This window comes from Pseudovirgaria hyperparasitica (assembly GCF_010093815.1).
Source record: "Pseudovirgaria hyperparasitica strain CBS 121739 unplaced genomic scaffold EJ05scaffold_28, whole genome shotgun sequence".
In the NCBI taxonomy this organism is placed as follows: Eukaryota; Fungi; Ascomycota; class Dothideomycetes; order Acrospermales; family Acrospermaceae; genus Pseudovirgaria; species Pseudovirgaria hyperparasitica.
Window position 1 is genome coordinate 168,084 of NW_022985576.1, and position 17,805 is coordinate 185,888.

General features: G+C 36.8%; 5 protein-coding genes across 5 annotated transcripts; 2 read left to right on the forward strand and 3 right to left on the reverse strand.

Annotated features, from left to right (window-relative positions):
* Nucleotides 1–9,357: 9,357 nt before the first annotated feature.
* On the forward strand, nucleotides 9,358–10,626 carry EJ05DRAFT_446026 (methyltransferase domain-containing protein; the record flags this gene model as incomplete). The annotated part of the gene is made up of 1 exon (XM_033742213.1): nucleotides 9,358–10,626. One exon carries the CDS (start codon nucleotides 9,358–9,360, stop codon nucleotides 10,624–10,626), a length of 1,269 nt encoding a protein of 422 aa, XP_033595283.1.
* Nucleotides 10,627–10,694: 68 nt separating this feature from the next.
* Nucleotides 10,695–12,506, reverse strand: EJ05DRAFT_505658 (gamma-glutamyltranspeptidase; the record flags this gene model as incomplete). Its single annotated transcript, XM_033747723.1, has 2 exons — nucleotides 10,695–11,438; nucleotides 11,496–12,506. The coding sequence occupies 2 exons, from the start codon at nucleotides 12,504–12,506 to the stop codon at nucleotides 10,695–10,697; spliced, it is 1,755 nt and encodes a 584-aa protein (XP_033595284.1).
* Nucleotides 12,507–13,260: 754 nt separating this feature from the next.
* EJ05DRAFT_505659 (uncharacterized protein) lies at nucleotides 13,261–15,529 on the forward strand (the record flags this gene model as incomplete). The annotated part of the gene is made up of 5 exons (XM_033747724.1): nucleotides 13,261–13,421; nucleotides 13,508–13,721; nucleotides 13,768–14,093; nucleotides 14,150–14,520; nucleotides 14,574–15,529. The coding sequence occupies 5 exons, from the start codon at nucleotides 13,261–13,263 to the stop codon at nucleotides 15,527–15,529; spliced, it is 2,028 nt and encodes a 675-aa protein (XP_033595285.1).
* Nucleotides 15,530–15,654: 125 nt separating this feature from the next.
* Nucleotides 15,655–16,446, reverse strand: EJ05DRAFT_505660 (uncharacterized protein; the record flags this gene model as incomplete). The annotated part of the gene is made up of 1 exon (XM_033747725.1): nucleotides 15,655–16,446. One exon carries the CDS (start codon nucleotides 16,444–16,446, stop codon nucleotides 15,655–15,657), a length of 792 nt encoding a protein of 263 aa, XP_033595286.1.
* Nucleotides 16,447–16,652: 206 nt separating this feature from the next.
* EJ05DRAFT_237303 (mitochondrial carrier) lies at nucleotides 16,653–17,605 on the reverse strand. Its single transcript, XM_033740021.1, has 2 exons — nucleotides 17,356–17,605; nucleotides 16,653–17,301 (listed from the first exon to the last, which is right to left on the reverse strand). The coding sequence occupies exons 1-2, from the start codon at nucleotides 17,472–17,474 to the stop codon at nucleotides 16,857–16,859; spliced, it is 564 nt and encodes a 187-aa protein (XP_033595287.1). The 5' UTR covers nucleotides 17,475–17,605; the 3' UTR covers nucleotides 16,653–16,856.
* Between the last annotated feature and the right edge of the window lie 200 nt (nucleotides 17,606–17,805).

The window sequence follows — 17,805 nt, forward strand, 5'->3', positions numbered from 1 at the left end:
CTAGATATAGAGGGTGGTATACTTTACTAAATAATAAGTATAGGAACGTATAGGAAACGTAGAATACACTTTCGCCGCGCTATATACACGAATTAGTATATATTACCGCGTACTCCTATATATAGGCCGGAATCGAATATAGTATAGGTGCTTAATAGAAGCCGACTCTAGCTAAGTAGTATAAGAAATCCGAGATAACCCGGACGCTCTCCTAGACCGGTAGAGCCTTTAAGAACTTATAAAAAATATACGGTTATGGACTTAAGATAAGTAGAAAGAGGCACTCCGTACCTACTAGACCTCCTAGTAGGATAGGTACCTAGAGTAGATTCGAGGGCCATAGAAGGAACCGAGTAAATAGATATATAAAGGGCTAATAAAAGCCTAAGTATCTATACTTATCTAAGCCCGAACGGGCGCTATAGGACTTCTATACTACCTCTATAAGAGAGGCGTCCCTAACGTGTCTCTATAGTATAAGGCGTACGGCTAGAGAGGTATAATACGCCACTATCTAGCTACATACTCTAACCTCTATATATAACGGTAATAGCTTATCCACGTTATAAAGACTTTAGATATCGCATGATAGCTTAATAAGTACCCTAAGGACGTCTCCTAATGGATACTTATATATCTACTACTCCTCTAGTACTAGTAGACCTAGAAATATATACCGGAAGAGACCCGGTATACGCTAGTAGTAACCCGATATATACCGGAAGAACCCCGGGAGAACCCCGATTATTAGTTAAGGGTAGCCCTTAACTAATAACCTCTGTATCTATACGTGCTACCTAAGGGTAAAATAACGGTAATATAGGCTATAGGCTAATGGGCGTACTCTATAGCTATATACTTAAGACGAAATAGAGGTTTAACGAGATATAGTTATAGATATAAGGAAGTTTTTCCCTATGGGGTTTCTTCTTATATAGTAGCTTAGACTAGAGGAGGCATAGGCCTATAGAGTACTACTCTACCTAGTTATATAATATTATTATTATTATTATTATTATTATACTTTTATCTATAAATAGAATAAACTATTAATAATACTTATCTAGAAGCTAATCTTTATACTATAAAAGAGACTTATCTAATATATAGCTACCTAGAAATAAGATTATAATTAAGTTTAGTATATATAAATATTAAAGTAGCTATAATAATCTATTTAATATAGATTAGATATTATTATACTATATCTATAAATAGTATACTATATTAAGTAGTACTAACTAGACTTAAGTCCTTTATATATAGTAGTATTAAAGATATAGAAAGTCTAAGATATATTATAGTATCTAGATAAATATTATTTACTTATATACTACTATTAAGTAGTACTATACTTATTATTTACTAAGGGCTAACTTCTATAGAATACTATAGATACTTAGTTACTAGTCTTATAATTCTCTTCTTAAGCTAATTAATATCTTACTATATAATAGCTAATCTAGTAATATAAATTAGTACTAATATATTAAGTTTATTTATCTTAGAAGCTATAGTATAATTATTCTACCTCTTCTTCTTAGCCGTTTCTTCTTAAGTCTCTTAGACTTCTTAAGCTATAAAGTTAGAGACTTCTTTCTTAAATACTATATAATAATAATAATATTATTATATAGCTATATAGAGTAGTTTACTCTATAGGTATATACTTTCTCTAGTCTAAGCTATTATATAAGAAGAAACCTTATATAGAAAAACTCCCTTCTCTCTATAACTATATCTTATTAAGTCTTTATATCTTTCTAAGTATATAGCTATTAAATATACCTATAGACCTATAACCTATATTATTATTATTTTACCCTTAGATAGCACGTATAGAGTATAGAGATTATTAGTTAAGGGTTACTCTTTAATTAATAGTTAGGGTTTTCCTAAGGTTCTTCTAGTATATACTAGAGTCTATCTAGTATATATCTAGTTTCTTTTAGTATATATATCTAGGTCTATTAGTATTAAGGGAGTAGAAGATATATAAGTATCTACTAGATTATCTTCTTAGGGTATTTATTAAGCTAATATATAATATTAGAGGTCCGTATTATATAGATAAGTATTTATCTTTATATATAGAGATCCGGGTATATTATAAGATAGTATTATATTATATCTCTCTAGCTATATACTTTATACTATAGAGATATATCTAGGATATCTCTCTAATATAGATAGTATAGAAGTTTTATAGCTTCTATTTAGGCTTAGAGAAGAATAGATATCTAGGCTTTTATAAGCCCTTTATATATCTATTTACTTAGTTTCTTCTATAGTTCTTAAATCTACTCTAGATATTTATTCTATTAGAATATCTAATAGACTTAGAGAGTCTTTCTCTATTTATTCTAGATCTATAACTATATAGTCTATATAAGCTTCTAAGGATTCTACTAGTCTAGAGAGATATCTAGATTATCTCTAATTTCTTATATAATCTAATTTAAGTCTATCTCTATTAGATACTTATACTATAGTTAAGTATAGTCTATACATAGTAGTACTTAATAGTAGATACTAACTCTTATATATAGTATAGTAAAAGTATATTCTATATATTCTATATATTTCTATACTTATTATTTAATAAAGTATATTACTCTCTATATCTAGTAGAAGTTCTATATACTTATTACGTTTATCTCTCTTTATAATAGTACTATATTAGTAGCTTTATATATACTAGATATAAGATAGAGTATATAATTCTATATAGACTTAAGCTTTATTTATCTAGCTTATATAAGAGCTATATACTAGTACTTATATCTATATATAAAGACGGATTATACTATAGAGATATATAGCTAGCGCGCCTTATTCTAGGTAGTTCTCTATATAGAGGCTATAATCTAGTATATAGTAACTTCTACCTTAAGGGCCCTAGATATAATATATATAATCTATAGTCTCTATTTAAGTTTATTATTAATTATAATACTAAGTATATATATACTCTATATTAGTAGTTTAGTAAAAGTATCTATTCTAGAGTATTACTCTCCCTTCTTAGTAGTCTATCTTCTATAGTAGTTAGTAAAGTATATAAGTTAGTATTTCTTAGAGACTAACTTTACTCTATAGTACGTTATCTACTAGAGATACCTCTTATAGTCTTATTTAAGGTATTTATATATTAGATTAGTATTATTATTAATAGCTAGAAGATATATATTATTAGTATATTCTACTATCTCTATATATTATATTCTCTATAGAAGGTCTATAGTAAAGAAGAGGAAGAGAATTAGAGAGATAGTATTTTCTTATAGAATACTATATATTATTATCTTATATTTACTTTAATATCTAGAGATATATATTTAGATAATTCTTTTAGTAAGAAAGGACTTTATAAACTTTATAATCTATTTAGATATATATCTCTTCTATAGATTATAGATAAGTCTTATATAGTTTATCTTATTAAATATACTAGCTATATTAAGAGAGAGTAGTATTACTATATATCTCTACTTCTATATAGTCTAGGTAACTTTAAGAATATATTAGATAGTAGTAATTAGAGAGCTTCTAGTCTTTATCTTCTAGTTTACTAGAAGAAGATTATATTTCTATATTATAATACTTATCTTCTTTATAATTATAGTCTTAAGTATCTTACTAAGATAGAAAAGAAAGATAATTAGTCTCTATTCTTTTATAGAGTTAGAGTTCTTCTCTAGTTTTAGAAGTATAATAGTATAGATAGTTTAAAAGCTTTAGAGATAGTATCTATTCTTAGTATATATCTAGAAGATAAGACTAATAAGTAGTAGGGTTATCTATATAGTATATTTAAGATATTTATTTAGTATTCTATCTAGTCTAGGCGCTTTATTATTTAGAAGTACTCTAATAGTATTAAGTATATTCTCTTCTATAATCTCTATAGAGATATTAACTATATCTAGATATATAGTATTATTTATATTAGATAGATCTACTAGCTCTAGAGAGAGAAATATAACTTTATAGAGAATCTCTATCTTTTCTAGACTTATAGTATATATTCTCTTCTAGTATATTAGGGGAGGTATTAGTAGTAGTAGCGTCGGTATATTTATACTCTTAGTCTACTTTACTATATATTATAGCTCTATAGCTTATTATATATATCTATTAGTAATTATATATTAGTATTTATATTATTTATTATAGAGAGTTCTATTCTAAAATTAGATTATCTTCTTCTATTCCTTCTATATCTTAGCTATCTAGATATAATATATATATATAGTCTCTAGACTTTCTATCGTCTATATTATTTATTAGGTATAGATATATCTATTATAGTCTCTATATACTTATAGTTAGAGTCTATCTATATCTTACTTAGATAGTAGTATTATACTCTATAGCTTATATAATCTATAGTAAGAGTAAGGTTAAGTATAGATCTTTCTTTATTCTATTTATATTTTCTCTATATAATTTATCTAATTAGTATAAGAAGGTATAGAAGGTTATAGTATCTTATATATAGTTCTCTTACTCTACGTTCTTCTCTTATAACTATTAGATCTCTTTACTATCTATAGTAGAGATTAAAGTTATTTAGAAGGATATATTATTCTAGTACTATAATATCTTCTAGTATAGTATCTAGTATAAGTAATTCTCTCTAGTTATAGATATTATAGATATAGAGAGATTCTATATTTATCTAGAGGTATAATATTATTTAGAGGTTATCTTATTTTATATAGAACTACTCTAAGAGCGGGATTAATTTATATATATAGAATAGAACTCTTCTATCTAGGTCTAGAGGGTAGATAGTATAGTATTCTAGATATATTATTAGTTTATTAGTTTAGTAGTATTTATATAGCTTCTAGATAGCTATTATTATAGTATCTATCTCTTCTAAGAGTATTACCTAGTTTTCTTATTTATATTATATATTTATCTATATAATAATAAATATATTATAGCTCCTTATTAGATACTAGAAAATACTAAAGTCTATATACTAGTAGTAATAAGGCGTGATTATCTCTATATAGTAGCTACTTTAAGAATATCTCTAGATTAGCCTATCTTCCTCTATATAGTATACTATTATATATTATCTTAGCTTTCTTATAGATTTATAGATAAGATTAGAGTAGATAGTAGAGGTCTTATTTATAGTCTAGTATATCTATATTACTTCTCTTACCTTTATAGTATTAATATATTTAGTAACTTATTTATATTTTATATATATTACTAACTATAATAGATAGTTTCTATTATAGTTAGAGTACTTAGAAGTATCTTTATTATATATATAGTTACTCTATACTTTATATAGGTATTTCTAGATACTATAGTTCTATTAGTACTATCTATAAATAGTCTTCTAAGAGTATCTCTATCTAGTATATCTATATCTCTAATAGTTAAAGTATTAGATTATTATCTATACTCTATTCTATAGTTCTACTATAAGTAGCTCTTTCTTAGCTAAGAAGTCTTCTTATAAAATCTAATAGATAAGAATAGAGTCTTAGAGCTCTACTATTATAGTAGAGTACTTTTTTAATTTTACTTTAATTCTCTATATATTCTTCTACTATACTTTTATAATCTTAATTCTAGGGTACTTCTAGTTATTAGATTACTCTATTTCCTTAATAATATTAATACTAATAATATATCTCTAGATAGAGACTATATATAACTATATTAGATATATATTAGTATAGATAGATATACTAAAAAAGATATTATTAGTTATATTTAGATTATAAAAGATAGTCTATTAGACTATATTAGTAATAGTAATTAATACTATATCTTCTAGAGTAAGTTTAGCTATATTTATATATAACTATATTTCTTTCTATTTATTAATCTTATTAATTATATTCCTTAGAGATATCTTTTAGATCTATATAAGAACTTTATTATTCTAGATAATAATCTATATACTATATATTTCTTCTATAGATATTCTTAGTATTTAAGCTATTCTAGTTATACTATCTAATAGTATTATAACTTATATCTAAGTAGTTAGATATTTCTTTTAGATAAGATCTTTCTAGATTCTTAGTAGACTAGTCTTAATCTAGTCTAGTCTAGACTTTAGACTTACTTCTAATATCTATTTTACTTCTATAGTAAGCTCTTTAATATTCTAGACTAGACTTTAGAAGATACTAAGAAGAGTAGTCTCTTCTTTCTTAATCTCTCTCTCTATATATACTATCTAATAGTTAATCTTATCTAGAAGAGTATTACTAGCTAGGGTTCTCTCTTTCTCTTTTATCTATAATATTTTATACTCTTAGTTATTTATTACTTTTTAAATAGAGGTTTAATTATTCTAGATTATTCTACTATATAGCTCTTTCTACTATATTAGTATTAGAGATATATCTAGTAGAAGCTAGGGTATATTAGTATATAAGACCTCTATAGTTATTAGTTAAGGGCTATTCTTAACTAATAAAAAGAGAGTTAATATATTAGTATTTAGTAGTAGTAGTCTATACTTATATTTTTAAAGAGTTTTTAAGTATATATATATAGTATCTCTATATATTAATATTATTATATTCTATATACTATATATATACGTGTATTAGAGATTATTATACTTAGTATACTCTATTAATTAATATATATAGATTACTATATTACTCTAAATTAACTAGTTTAGTCTCTTAGAGTATAAAGAAGTTTTTCCTTTAATCTCTAATAGAGATATAATTTTAACTTAATTAATCTTTATAATTCTTTTAGATATTAAGAAGGGGTTAGTATATAGATAACTTTTAATCTAATATTCTAATACTTAATAATAGAAGTAGAGTTCTTCTTTTTAATATCTATCTCTTTCTACTTAGTTAATCTACTTTATCTTTAGTATCTTCTCTATCTTATAGTAGAATCTAGATTCTTTCTTCTAGTCTCTACTTATATATATAGAATCTATAATAATATCTCTATTCTTATTCTTTCTAGTTATAGTATAATACTTATATAATTCTATAGCTACTATACTTCTTATTATAGTAACTATATTCTTTTTCTATTTCTTATTAGCTATCTTATACTACTTAGTATCTTCTAAGTTTATTATAATTTTCTTAATCTCTTCTATAAAGCTATAGTAGTCTATAATTTTTAGTAAAGAGACTATATATATATATTAGTAGAGTTTAAGAAGATATTTTAGAGATAACTAATTTTTATACTATCTTTCTAGTTATCTCTATTAGTACTTAGAAGAAGTCTATTAAATTTAAGTTAGTATTTATACTAAGATTAGCTATTAATCTATTTAAGTAATAAAAGCTTTTCTAAGGCCTTAGTCTTTTTTTTATTATCTATAAATATATATTTAAGTTATAAAAAGAAGACTTTAGAGTTCTTATCTTTTATAGAGCTCTTTTTTTTCTAGAAGTATTATATTTAGTTTCTTTTATATGTAAACTTAACCTCTACTATATCTAATAAGTTTATATAAGGTATTTCCTTATTAGGAATAGCTTAATATTAGTAATCGATATTACTAATATTATCTACTTATATATATAAATACTCTATACTCTTATAGAAGTTTCTAGAACCCTCTAGAAACTTCTAGAGGTCTTTAGAAACACGAACTTCTATAGAGTTCTATTAGGTTCTACTATAGAGTCTATAAGTTCTATAGAGTTCTACTCTACTCTATTCTATTCTAAGGAAACTACTAGAGCTATAGAACATATACGTACGTCTAGAGGTCTAGAAGATTCCTATTATTAATTAAGAGAAGGATCTAGAATATATAAGAAGGAATATATAAGGAACGGTCTCTCTATGTATTTAGTTCTCTCTCTATCTAGTCTTTACTTTAAGAATTATACTATATTCTTATTATCTTTAAGCTATACTCCGCCGATCCGTTTATTATATAATAGTCTATTATAGCTAGATCCTATTATATAACTCTATTTAGATATATATTCCTTATATAAGGAATATTATATATCTATTTATACCTGCCCTTTTTACATTATATACTAGTAGAGTATTATAGATAATATTCTAATAGTATTCTAGAGATAGCTTTAGCTTAAATATAGATTATATCTTATAAAAACTATATAACTATAATAGATAGTCTTAGAAGATAGCTATTTTACTATTTTAGAAGAATAGCTTCTAGTTCTTAAATTCTAATAGTTTCTAGTTAGTCTATAAAGATAAGACTATTTTTTAAGTAAAGACTTTAGTAGTCTATTTATAGTAGAGTTTAATTAATTCTAGAAGATTTAGTTTCTTATAATAAGAATCTCTTATTTAAAGACTTATAAGTATTATAGTAGATTAAAGATAGTTTTCTTAGTACTTTATAACTCTATATTTAAATCTAGGTCTTAGTCTAATTTACCTCTAATATTACTCTATATATTATCTCTAAAGTCTATAGTAAAGTACTTAGAGAGTAAAATAGAATTAAACTTAATATTATAGAAATATAATTTATATATAGATATAAAAGTATTTATAGAATATAATAAGTTTAATAAGAGAGAAAGCTAGAGTCTACTTAGCTTTCTTAAGATATAGAATAGAGTATACTATTAAAAAAGAGACTTACTTAGACTTACTAAATAGAAAGAAAGTAATATAGATATAGTATACTAGTATTAAGTATATCTAGAATTTACTCTTAATAAGTAATTAGCTAGAGAGTAGTAAGATCTACTTAGAAATATATTAATATTCTTAGAATTACTTAAATTATAGCTAAAAATATAGTCTATATTAGAGATAATCTAATTATTTTAGTCTATATAGATAATATATTAGTTTTTATATCTAATACTAAAGATATAGATAAATCTCTATTTAGAGATAACTAAGTAGTCTAAATTAGATATATCTAATCTAGAGTAAGCTAAATATTATCTAGATATAGAAATTAAGAGAGATAGAACTAAGAGTTCTATTATATTATTTTAATATTCTTTTATTAAGAACTTATTAATTAAGTTTAATAAAGAAAATATAAAGCTATCTAAAATTCCTTTATTATTTGATATTAAATTAGATAAAAACCTATTATAGACTAAATTAAAAGATATTAGATAATTCTAAAGGGAAATTAGTTCTCTTATTAATTTAACTAGTCTAACTAGATATAATCTAAAATATATAGTAGGCTATCTAGCTAGATTTATATCTAATCTAAGTCTAGAATACTTTAAAGCCTTAAATAAGCTATAGTAATATATATTATTACTAACTACCAAGTCCTCTTATATAATTATAGATAAACCGATGAGCCACTTTCAAAAAATTCTATGCCATAGCCAAAAAACACACTCCCCGAGCCGTCCTCCCTCCTTATATATAATCATGTCTAGCTTAAAAGGACCTTCACGGACCCCCAAATCACAACTTTCGGCCAGTATGGAACACATTCGATATGCTGTTACCGCTGATCCCCTACCTCACCAACCCTTCACCTCCAGCTCCAGCAAGCCAGACCCGAATCAAAAACGAACTGACCCCTTCCAATTCGGCACCCGCGTGCTTCTTCCCAGTGACGACCCTTTTGCGTATAATGCCTGGGACCACGCCGTACCAGACGCTGAATACGCCTTGTTCGCCTTGGCACAATATGAGTTCCAGCGCTCTGCACCGGTCACGCCGTTTGACAAAATGCGATTCAACGCACAGCCCGAAAGATTCTGGAACGCATTCTACGGGAATAACACGAGTAATTTCTTCAAGGATCGCAAGTGGCTAGCGCAAGAGTTCCCAGTGCTAAATGCGATTACAAGCGAGGGTGCAGAATCTGCAGCACTGTTGGAGGTTGGTGCCGGGGTTGGAAATACAGCGTTTCCAGTGCTTGCTCTGAATAGGAATCCCAGGTTGAGGATTCATGCAGTAGATTTCAGCGTCAAGGCGGTTGAGCTGATGCGGGCGAATGAGAACTACGTCGAGCCGATGATTCGCGCCGATGTGTGGGATGCGACGAGTGATATGCTGCCGCCAGGAGTGTGCGAAGGGAGTATAGATGTGGTCATTATGGTTTTCGTATTCAGTGCGCTGGCACCAAAGCAGTGGGAGGCGTGTGTGAGGAACATCTGGAGAGTCCTGAAGCCGGGTGGCTGTGTGCTGTTTCGCGATTATGGTCGAGGTGATTTAGCGCAAGTGCGATTCAAGAAGGGGAGATATCTGGAGGAGAACTTTTACATCAGGGGGGATGGAACGAGGGTTTATTTTTTTGAGAGGGAAGAATTACGGAACATATGGTTGGGAAGGATGTTCAAGAATGGCAATGATGAGAAAGAAGTCCATGTAGACAATAGGGAAGAGCTCGACGAGAGGGACACTGGGATTGAGGAAAGTCTTGACACACTCAGCGTGAGTATGAGAGCAGTCATGTCCGAACCGTCGCCAGCCTTCGAAGTCGTCAAGCTGGGCGTCGATCGACGAATGCTCGTTAACCGGCAACGCAAGATAAAGATGTACCGATGCTGGATGCAAGCAGTGTTCAAGAAGCCCGGTCCGACATCCCTTCTCGATCAGTTATCTACAGACGCCATTTCACGTCAAAACATAGGCGACATTATGCCTCCAGAAGCAATGGACGAGGTAACAGTTAGAGCAATTCCCTAAAGCTGAGGAAACCGTACCTTGACGTTGTTTCTACATATTGCTTTATTGTCTACTGACTACTGTTTCACTTACACCGCAAAGCCACCGGAGTTCATCTGCCTTGGCTCACCCGCAGCCTCAAACGTTCCGTTACCTAACCTCCTCAACGCCTGGGCCGTACTACCTCCAGGCGCTACAAAAGTGATGTTATGCCCCTTCTCGCGCATATAATCCACCGTATCGTTACTGTACGTAAACTCAAAGCTCGTGGTCAAGGGAATTAGCTGGTCATGCAAGCGCGGCTCTTTTAGTGCTTGCAGCGTTGTCATGTTGCGGTCCAAGACATTCCATATGTTTTGTATGGTCGCTGTGGTGATGCGGCTACCCCCGGCGGCCCCGACGACAAGGTATAGCGTGCCATTGGGGAACTCAACAATTACGGGCGACATGGACGAGAGTGGACGTTTACCAGGTCGGACGTAGTTGGCTGGGCTGGGGATATAGCCGAAGGCGTTGGTCACGTTCGGGATGGAGAAGTCATTCATTTCGTCGTTCATGATTATACCGGACTCCGGGACTACGACTTGCGAACCAAAGAGCAAATTTATAGTCGTTGTAAGGGAAATAGCCATACCAGATGCATCTGCGACATTGATGTGTGAGGTCCCAGGGGTGTTGAGAATTTCAAGACCCTTGGGATCATATGCAGAAGCGTTCAAGGTGTGGGAGTCTGAGATGCGACCTTTCACTGCTAAGGCGAGGTCATTGGAGATCATGTCCTGGACGTACTCGTCCATATCTGCCAGGAATAGAGGGTCGCCGAGTTCGGTCCTCTGGTGTCAAGTCAGCTCGCTGAACAGCGCTACACGTGGTGTAGTCGCCAAACATACCATGCCGTACGCAAATTTCATCGCTTCATCCAACCTATGTGTCGTGATGTTGAGCCCTGCTTCGCCAACTGCTTCATACTGCTGCAAGATGTTTAACGCTGCCAACGCCACAGGCCCACCCCCTGGCGCACCAATACTCGACACTTTGTATCCTCGGTAGTCAATCTGTGTAATGTTTCGGACTGCCACAGTGTAATTCTTCAGATCATCCAATGTCATCGTACCATTGCAGCTCTGCAACGTAGTAATCATTGCCTCAGCCAGCTCTCCTTCGTAAAAGGCATTCGGGCCACCGTTTGCGATCTTCTCCAGTGTATTCGCATACCGTGCCCGTGTGATCGTCTGGTTCAATTGAAGCCTCGTCCCATTCGGCGCAAAGTCTTTCGCGAACTCTGCGTTATGCACCAGGAAATCCCCGGTGCTGCCTGAAGCTACAGCTGAGGCCATGTATGATATCAAATCCTCGTTGACACGCCACCCAAGTCGCGCGACCGCGATCGCGGGCGCCATCAACTCCGCCCAGCTAAACTTCCCACTTCCGTAGTTCTCATAGATGTGCTGAAGCCCACGAACCTCGCCTGGCACGCCGCTCGCTAGTCCGCCGTAGACACTTCCGTTCGAGTTATCCTTGTACATATCCTCGTACGCTGCAGCTGGTGCAGTTTCCCGGAAGTCGACAAACTCGAACCGCTCCTTTTCAGATGTGCACAAGCTGTCCGGCTTGCGAATCAATCCAAATCCACCACCTCCAACGCCACTGTGGTACATTCCCACAACGCCGACGCAAAAGACAGTTGCGACGAGAGCATCGGCGGCGTTGGAGCCATCCTTTAGAAAGGATGTGCCAATGCGGGCGCAGATGTCAGACTCGCAGGAGACGGCGCCAATGGTAGACTCGTGGGCCTGTCCGTGATAGTATGGCGAGTAGTCGGATCGTTGGCCATATAAGGTTGGGTTGGCGAACACAGGACTGAGGAGAAGGGCTACATATAAAGTCCGAGGGGGGGCCATAGCCGGAAATTGGAAGTGCCAGCCAAAGGAAGACTAATTAGTTTTATCGACTTTTTAGACTCCCTCGAGTACTAAGTAAGCCCTCGCTATACGTAATAAGTAATACTAGGAGCATAAGAAAGATTAAGAAAGAAAGACTTAAGAGAAATATAAATAGCTTTATCTCTATAGATCTAGTTTAAAGAAGAAGAAGAAGAAGAATAATAATAATAATAATAATAATAATAATAATAATAATAATAATAATAATAATAATAATAATAATAATAATAATAATAATAATAATAATAATAAGATAAAACGTGTTCACGGCAAAATGACCCCCCTTTTCGGCGGTCGTGACCGTCATTTTCGGCAGCATCTAGGTCGACCCCTCCCCCACCAAAACCATCGTCGCTGCCCAGCAGCCCTCCATCCGACCACCCCTCCACCCCTGCCTTCGTATCTTGCACAGGGCCAGGCACTGCTGCACATCGCCGCGACAGATGGGGAACGCGGCTGACGGTGTCGATGGCCTCGCATGGTCCAACTCCTGGATTCACACAGGTGCTAGCCGCCCTGTCGTAGACGAATGCTGTGCCTCATTCATTTCCTGCGCTGAGCGGCAAAGGTATTTAAGGCAGTCCAGCGCAGTCAGGTTCCTGCGCGGCAAGCGACACCCTGCCCTCGTCTCATCCTCCAACTCCTCTGTCTTTCTTTAAGCAGCTCGTGCAAGGTCTGTGGCAGCGTCTAACTCCCTCTCTTCCAGATCATCATGGCCCCTCGTCGGCGATTAGATAATAAGGACGCAAAGCATCGCTCGGCGGAGTACTATATTAGCCAGCGCAAGACGTTCAACAAAGCCGAAGTCAACGTGCGAAACCACAGCCCGTCGACCAGGACGCTGAAGAATCTGGTCCACAAGAAATGGGAAGAGTATGGCCTAGCTATCCCTTCGTGACGAGACTTCCGCAGCCTGTTCTCCCTCGTGGAAGCCTAGTGTAAACTGACGTCCTCAATAGGTATTTTCGCATCGTGGACGGTGATGCTGTAGAGGCGCTCAAGAACTTCGAAATGATAGATATCTACGGTTTCTTTGACTGGTGGATCGAAGAGTCATGCGGAAGTTTTGACGCTTGCTCCACGTTGCAGACCTATTGGAACGTGCTGGGTCTTGTACGCCATGAAAATTTCCATCTGATGGTGGATCCGACCACAAAGGAAGAGGCCACGAATGTAAGTGAGCGTCAATCTTGCCACGAGGTCGCTCACCCCTTCACAGGCAAGGCAATCGCTTGCGGTAAAACATCGACTCCGAAAAGAACCCAAAGAAAAGCCGATCATGCGAGCGGAGGACGAGTTTGAGTGCCTCCAGACTCTATGGAGCTCCCGAGAGATCATCTTCGATTTGGAATTGCACCGCCTCGTGCTTGCTCTCATCATCCAGCTAGCGGGCATCACGGGTAACCGGCCGAAAGCACTCCTCACCCTTCGCTACAGGCACGTCCAGGTAGCCTTGCTTCCCGACCCTAGAGGGGGCAGCCGACCACGGGTCTTGATCGAATTGAAATTTGAGCAGACCAAGGGTTACCTAGGTCAGAAGGATGCGTAAGTCCCTCCCCTTAAGTTCAAATGTGCAAAAGCTCAACCTGAATGGCCTCTAGCAATACCATTCCTGTTCCAGATATCCTTAACGAGACTTGTTTGATGCTTTGTCCGCACATCACTCTTCTCGCCCTGGCCTTCAGGCGCGGCGCATTCGCCGTGCCCGATTTGACGCCGGCGCAGTTCTACGACCTGAAAGTGCTTCCTGGACAACGACAACAGTTGATTCCATGGAAAGAGGAGGTGCAAGACGACTATCTATTCCCGAGATCAGTGAAGACGTCACTGGGGATCGAGGTTGGCCATGATCACCTTCCATACGATTCCCTGCGCCAACGATTGGCCAAGATCGGCGAGGTCACCGGAATGGCATTGCCCGTAGGAGCGTATTGCTTCCGACGAGGGAATGGAGAAGCTTTGGACAGCAGCAGTAATGTTGCACGTTCTGACCAGGACGAATCTAGAGTGGCTAATGGGACACAGGCCACATCAGCGAGGCACAGCGTAATCTATGCCTACAACACGGGCCCAACTCGGCTGTATTCCAGCGAAACTATCTATCGCGACACATCACTGCTGACACACAGGCGGCGTTCCGTGGACTCGAACCCCAGACGGATGTGATGCGTGTGGCTACCGGCATGAGCCGTACTATCGACAAACGGCGCCCTACTCGCCTCAACCCGGAGCAGCAGGAAGAGGCTCATCGTCACCCTCGGGTACAGAAATTACTTCGGGAGAAACTTGATCTGAAGGCGCAAATGAAGGACCACGGCCGAACTGTGAAGAGCTTCGAAGGTACTGCTCTGTATGATAGGTACCGGCTTGCTAAGCAAGCGTACGAGGGCGAATATATCTTCCAGCAGAGGTCGCTATTGAGACAAATGAAACAAGTCTTCAACTCTCAACAGCCCGTATTCGATATTGAGAGTCAGATACGCAAGACAGGCTCTGATAACGAGGATGGATCTAAGTCTCTTTTGTCGACGCGGCCCGAGCTGATACCTGAACGCGTTGCAGCACTTGAAGCTCTTTTGCAGCTAGTCCCATCCTCGCCGGGATCAGAACACGAAGACCGGGCTAAAGCCGTGCAGACACTTGTCGAATTAGCTCACGTACAAGACGGGCACCCCGTTGTCGTACGGCGTCAAGCGCGTCGGCTCCTCAGTCCGCTCCCTGCGCCCGAGAGACCCCTATCCTTAGACTGTAAGCCACTGCAATGCTTCCTCTGCCTTGGGAACGCAAAGAACCCTGTGGCGCAGCGATCGTGGGAGTTTCACAGCAGAGGTGACTTGAAGAAGCATCTCCTTCGTCACGCGCAAAAGCATGAGGGCAAGTGGCCTCTTACATGTCCCATAGACGGGGAACGGATCATTCACCAGCAGCATTTGTTAAGTCATGCACACGCCAAACACAAGACGCCCTTGATTATAAGGTAAACATCTCTTCGCATGGTTTCATGCTACTAAAATTCGCAAATGCTATACTGCCCACCCTCCAGGCTTTCGCCACCATCATGTCTCGCACAGTGATTCGAACGCTCCGAAGTCTCTTGCAAAAGACTTCAGTGATGTATGCTACCAGGAGGAAAGAGATCGCGAAAGCCTCGTTCCGGGAAGACAAGTGAGAAATCACCGGAAATGATACTATTGATTGCGATCGCGGGCGCAAGACGTTCAACGTACTTGTGCTGTAATACAGTAGATAATGCGCATGGTAGGTCACTGGCCATCGCATAACTTTCTAAGGTCGGTGTCACTGTAGGAGGCAGCAGAAAAATCTCAGGAGCATCTTCTACAGAGCCATCTCCACGCTGCTGTGCCAACTGTCGACTGATTTCGATCGTGTCCCACTCTCCACTCTCTTCTTCATGTTTCTCATAGTCGTCGATATACTGTGCGATCTGGTTAAGGTCAATGTACCCTTTACAGTCGAACCATTTCCGTATTATCAAGCCCCATGTCCAAGGCCAGTTATCGTTCCATCGATACGATGCAGCATCAAGTTTAAGCCGAGCCGGGAGTAACGACGAGGGATCGATGTTGTGTTCGAAACAGGTGACGTGGAAAAATTTACGCTCGCGAACTCCAAGCATAATGCGGTAGTCGTCTTTGATCTCGACGTGTGAGCTCCTAGCCTCTTTCGCAAAATTACAACAGGCAGCTGAGCACCGCGCTCTTGCCATGTATTTGGGAGGCGTCAGCTGCAAGTAAGCTTCGAGGGTTAAATCATTGTCGAACTGCTGCACCAATAGTGTTCTTTGCTCCGCAATCGTTTCCTCGTCTGTCCCTGGAGGGTTTCTTGCACCCTCAGCAATATCTCTTGCTCCATCGTGCTCGGCATTCTCTTCGGACATCATGAGGTCTGCCGTAGAATCTTCGAATGAGACCTGCCTAAATTTTTTTCTTCGCCTGTTTGGTCTGCTTCGGTGGAGGCTAGATTGTGTACATTTGGAGAGCTTGTGAGCTGATGCAGAAATGCACTGGTGTGACCGAGGTGTCTTCCGTCAAGATGGGCCGATAGCCTTATTATAGAAGTAGAGACGGATACCCTTGCATTTATATATCTGTCTCCTCAGCCAGAACATTGAGCACTTTGTTTGAGCGCGTGAAGGCACGGATTCGAGGGCATTCTGGTAAAGCGTTTCGATGGACTTCTAGAAGGACTTCGGATCCAAGCTCTCCCGCTACGCCGCACACAGACGACGCTTGGATGATAGGCCTCCATGCCTTTCCAGATTACCGGCATACGCTCTCAGTCACTTCTTTAAATCAGTGTTTCAACTGTTGAGGTATCAAGCTGCAGTCTTGTTTTAACAAGCCAGATTGGATTTGTAGCAGTCGCTGTTGGTATCCCAGCGGCAACGGCAGCGTAGGCGTGAACTATGGCCGCGTCTTCTCCGCACCCTAGCATCTGCGCTCCAAGATATTTACAGTTGCCGTAGACGTAGAATTTAATTGCAGTTGCAGGGACTACGCCTGCAAGGCTTGGCCCGAGACCTCGATAGAAGCCGCGCCAGCCTTCGGTATGGGAGATGGAGCCAATGATCTGGAAGGTGCCGCGAATGTGGTCCTTCGATGGACCAAGAAAAGTAAGCCTGGACTGGACGGGAGACGCAGGAACGAGAGAAGGGCGGTGGTAATCTGATTGGAGTCGAGTTCGCAGACCATCAAGCGGGGATGTAACAAGCGCTGTGGCTAATCCTCCATTGCTTTAAGCAACAAGTCAACTTTGTATAAGTAGATCAAGGCTGTTCGTGACTTACGCGCCAGCAAGCAGATGTACCCAAGATCGTACCGGTCTCTGCTCTATCGAGCTACTATTTTTTGTCTTTGGAAGTATTGCTGAAGACTGAGAGCTGTGACGCATCGATTCCTGTGCCATTTTCGTGGTTCATCGACGGCTATGTGCGTGCAATGGAGTGCGAGCTACGACGAAACAAGTCGCGTTGAAACAGATGTACACGCATGCGACACAGAAGAATTCATTGGAAGACCAATCAAACGAGCAGTGAGAGAAAAATTGAGAGCGTGTTGATGAATATGGAGCTTCTGTAATATCGCAGTGAAAATCTCGAGGAAACACGAATCTAAGCTGCGAGAAAGTCTTGGAGTTTCGGCAGAGCCGAGGAGTCCCCAGGGGCTGAGTCAAACAACCCGAGTCTTGCAACGTCTCCAAAGACTTTCAATTCGGACTGAGTGTAGTCTACAACAAG

Excerpts from the sequence above, each read along its gene's own strand:
- EJ05DRAFT_237303 (XM_033740021.1), bottom strand. The coding sequence starts at position 17,474 with ATGGCACAGGAATCGATGCGTCACAGCTCTCAGTCTTCAGCAATACTT. Across the intron at positions 17,302-17,355 it reads GTACATCTGCTTGCTGGCGC|CAATGGAGGATTAGCCACAG; the intron begins GTAAGTCACGAA and ends TGTTGCTTAAAG.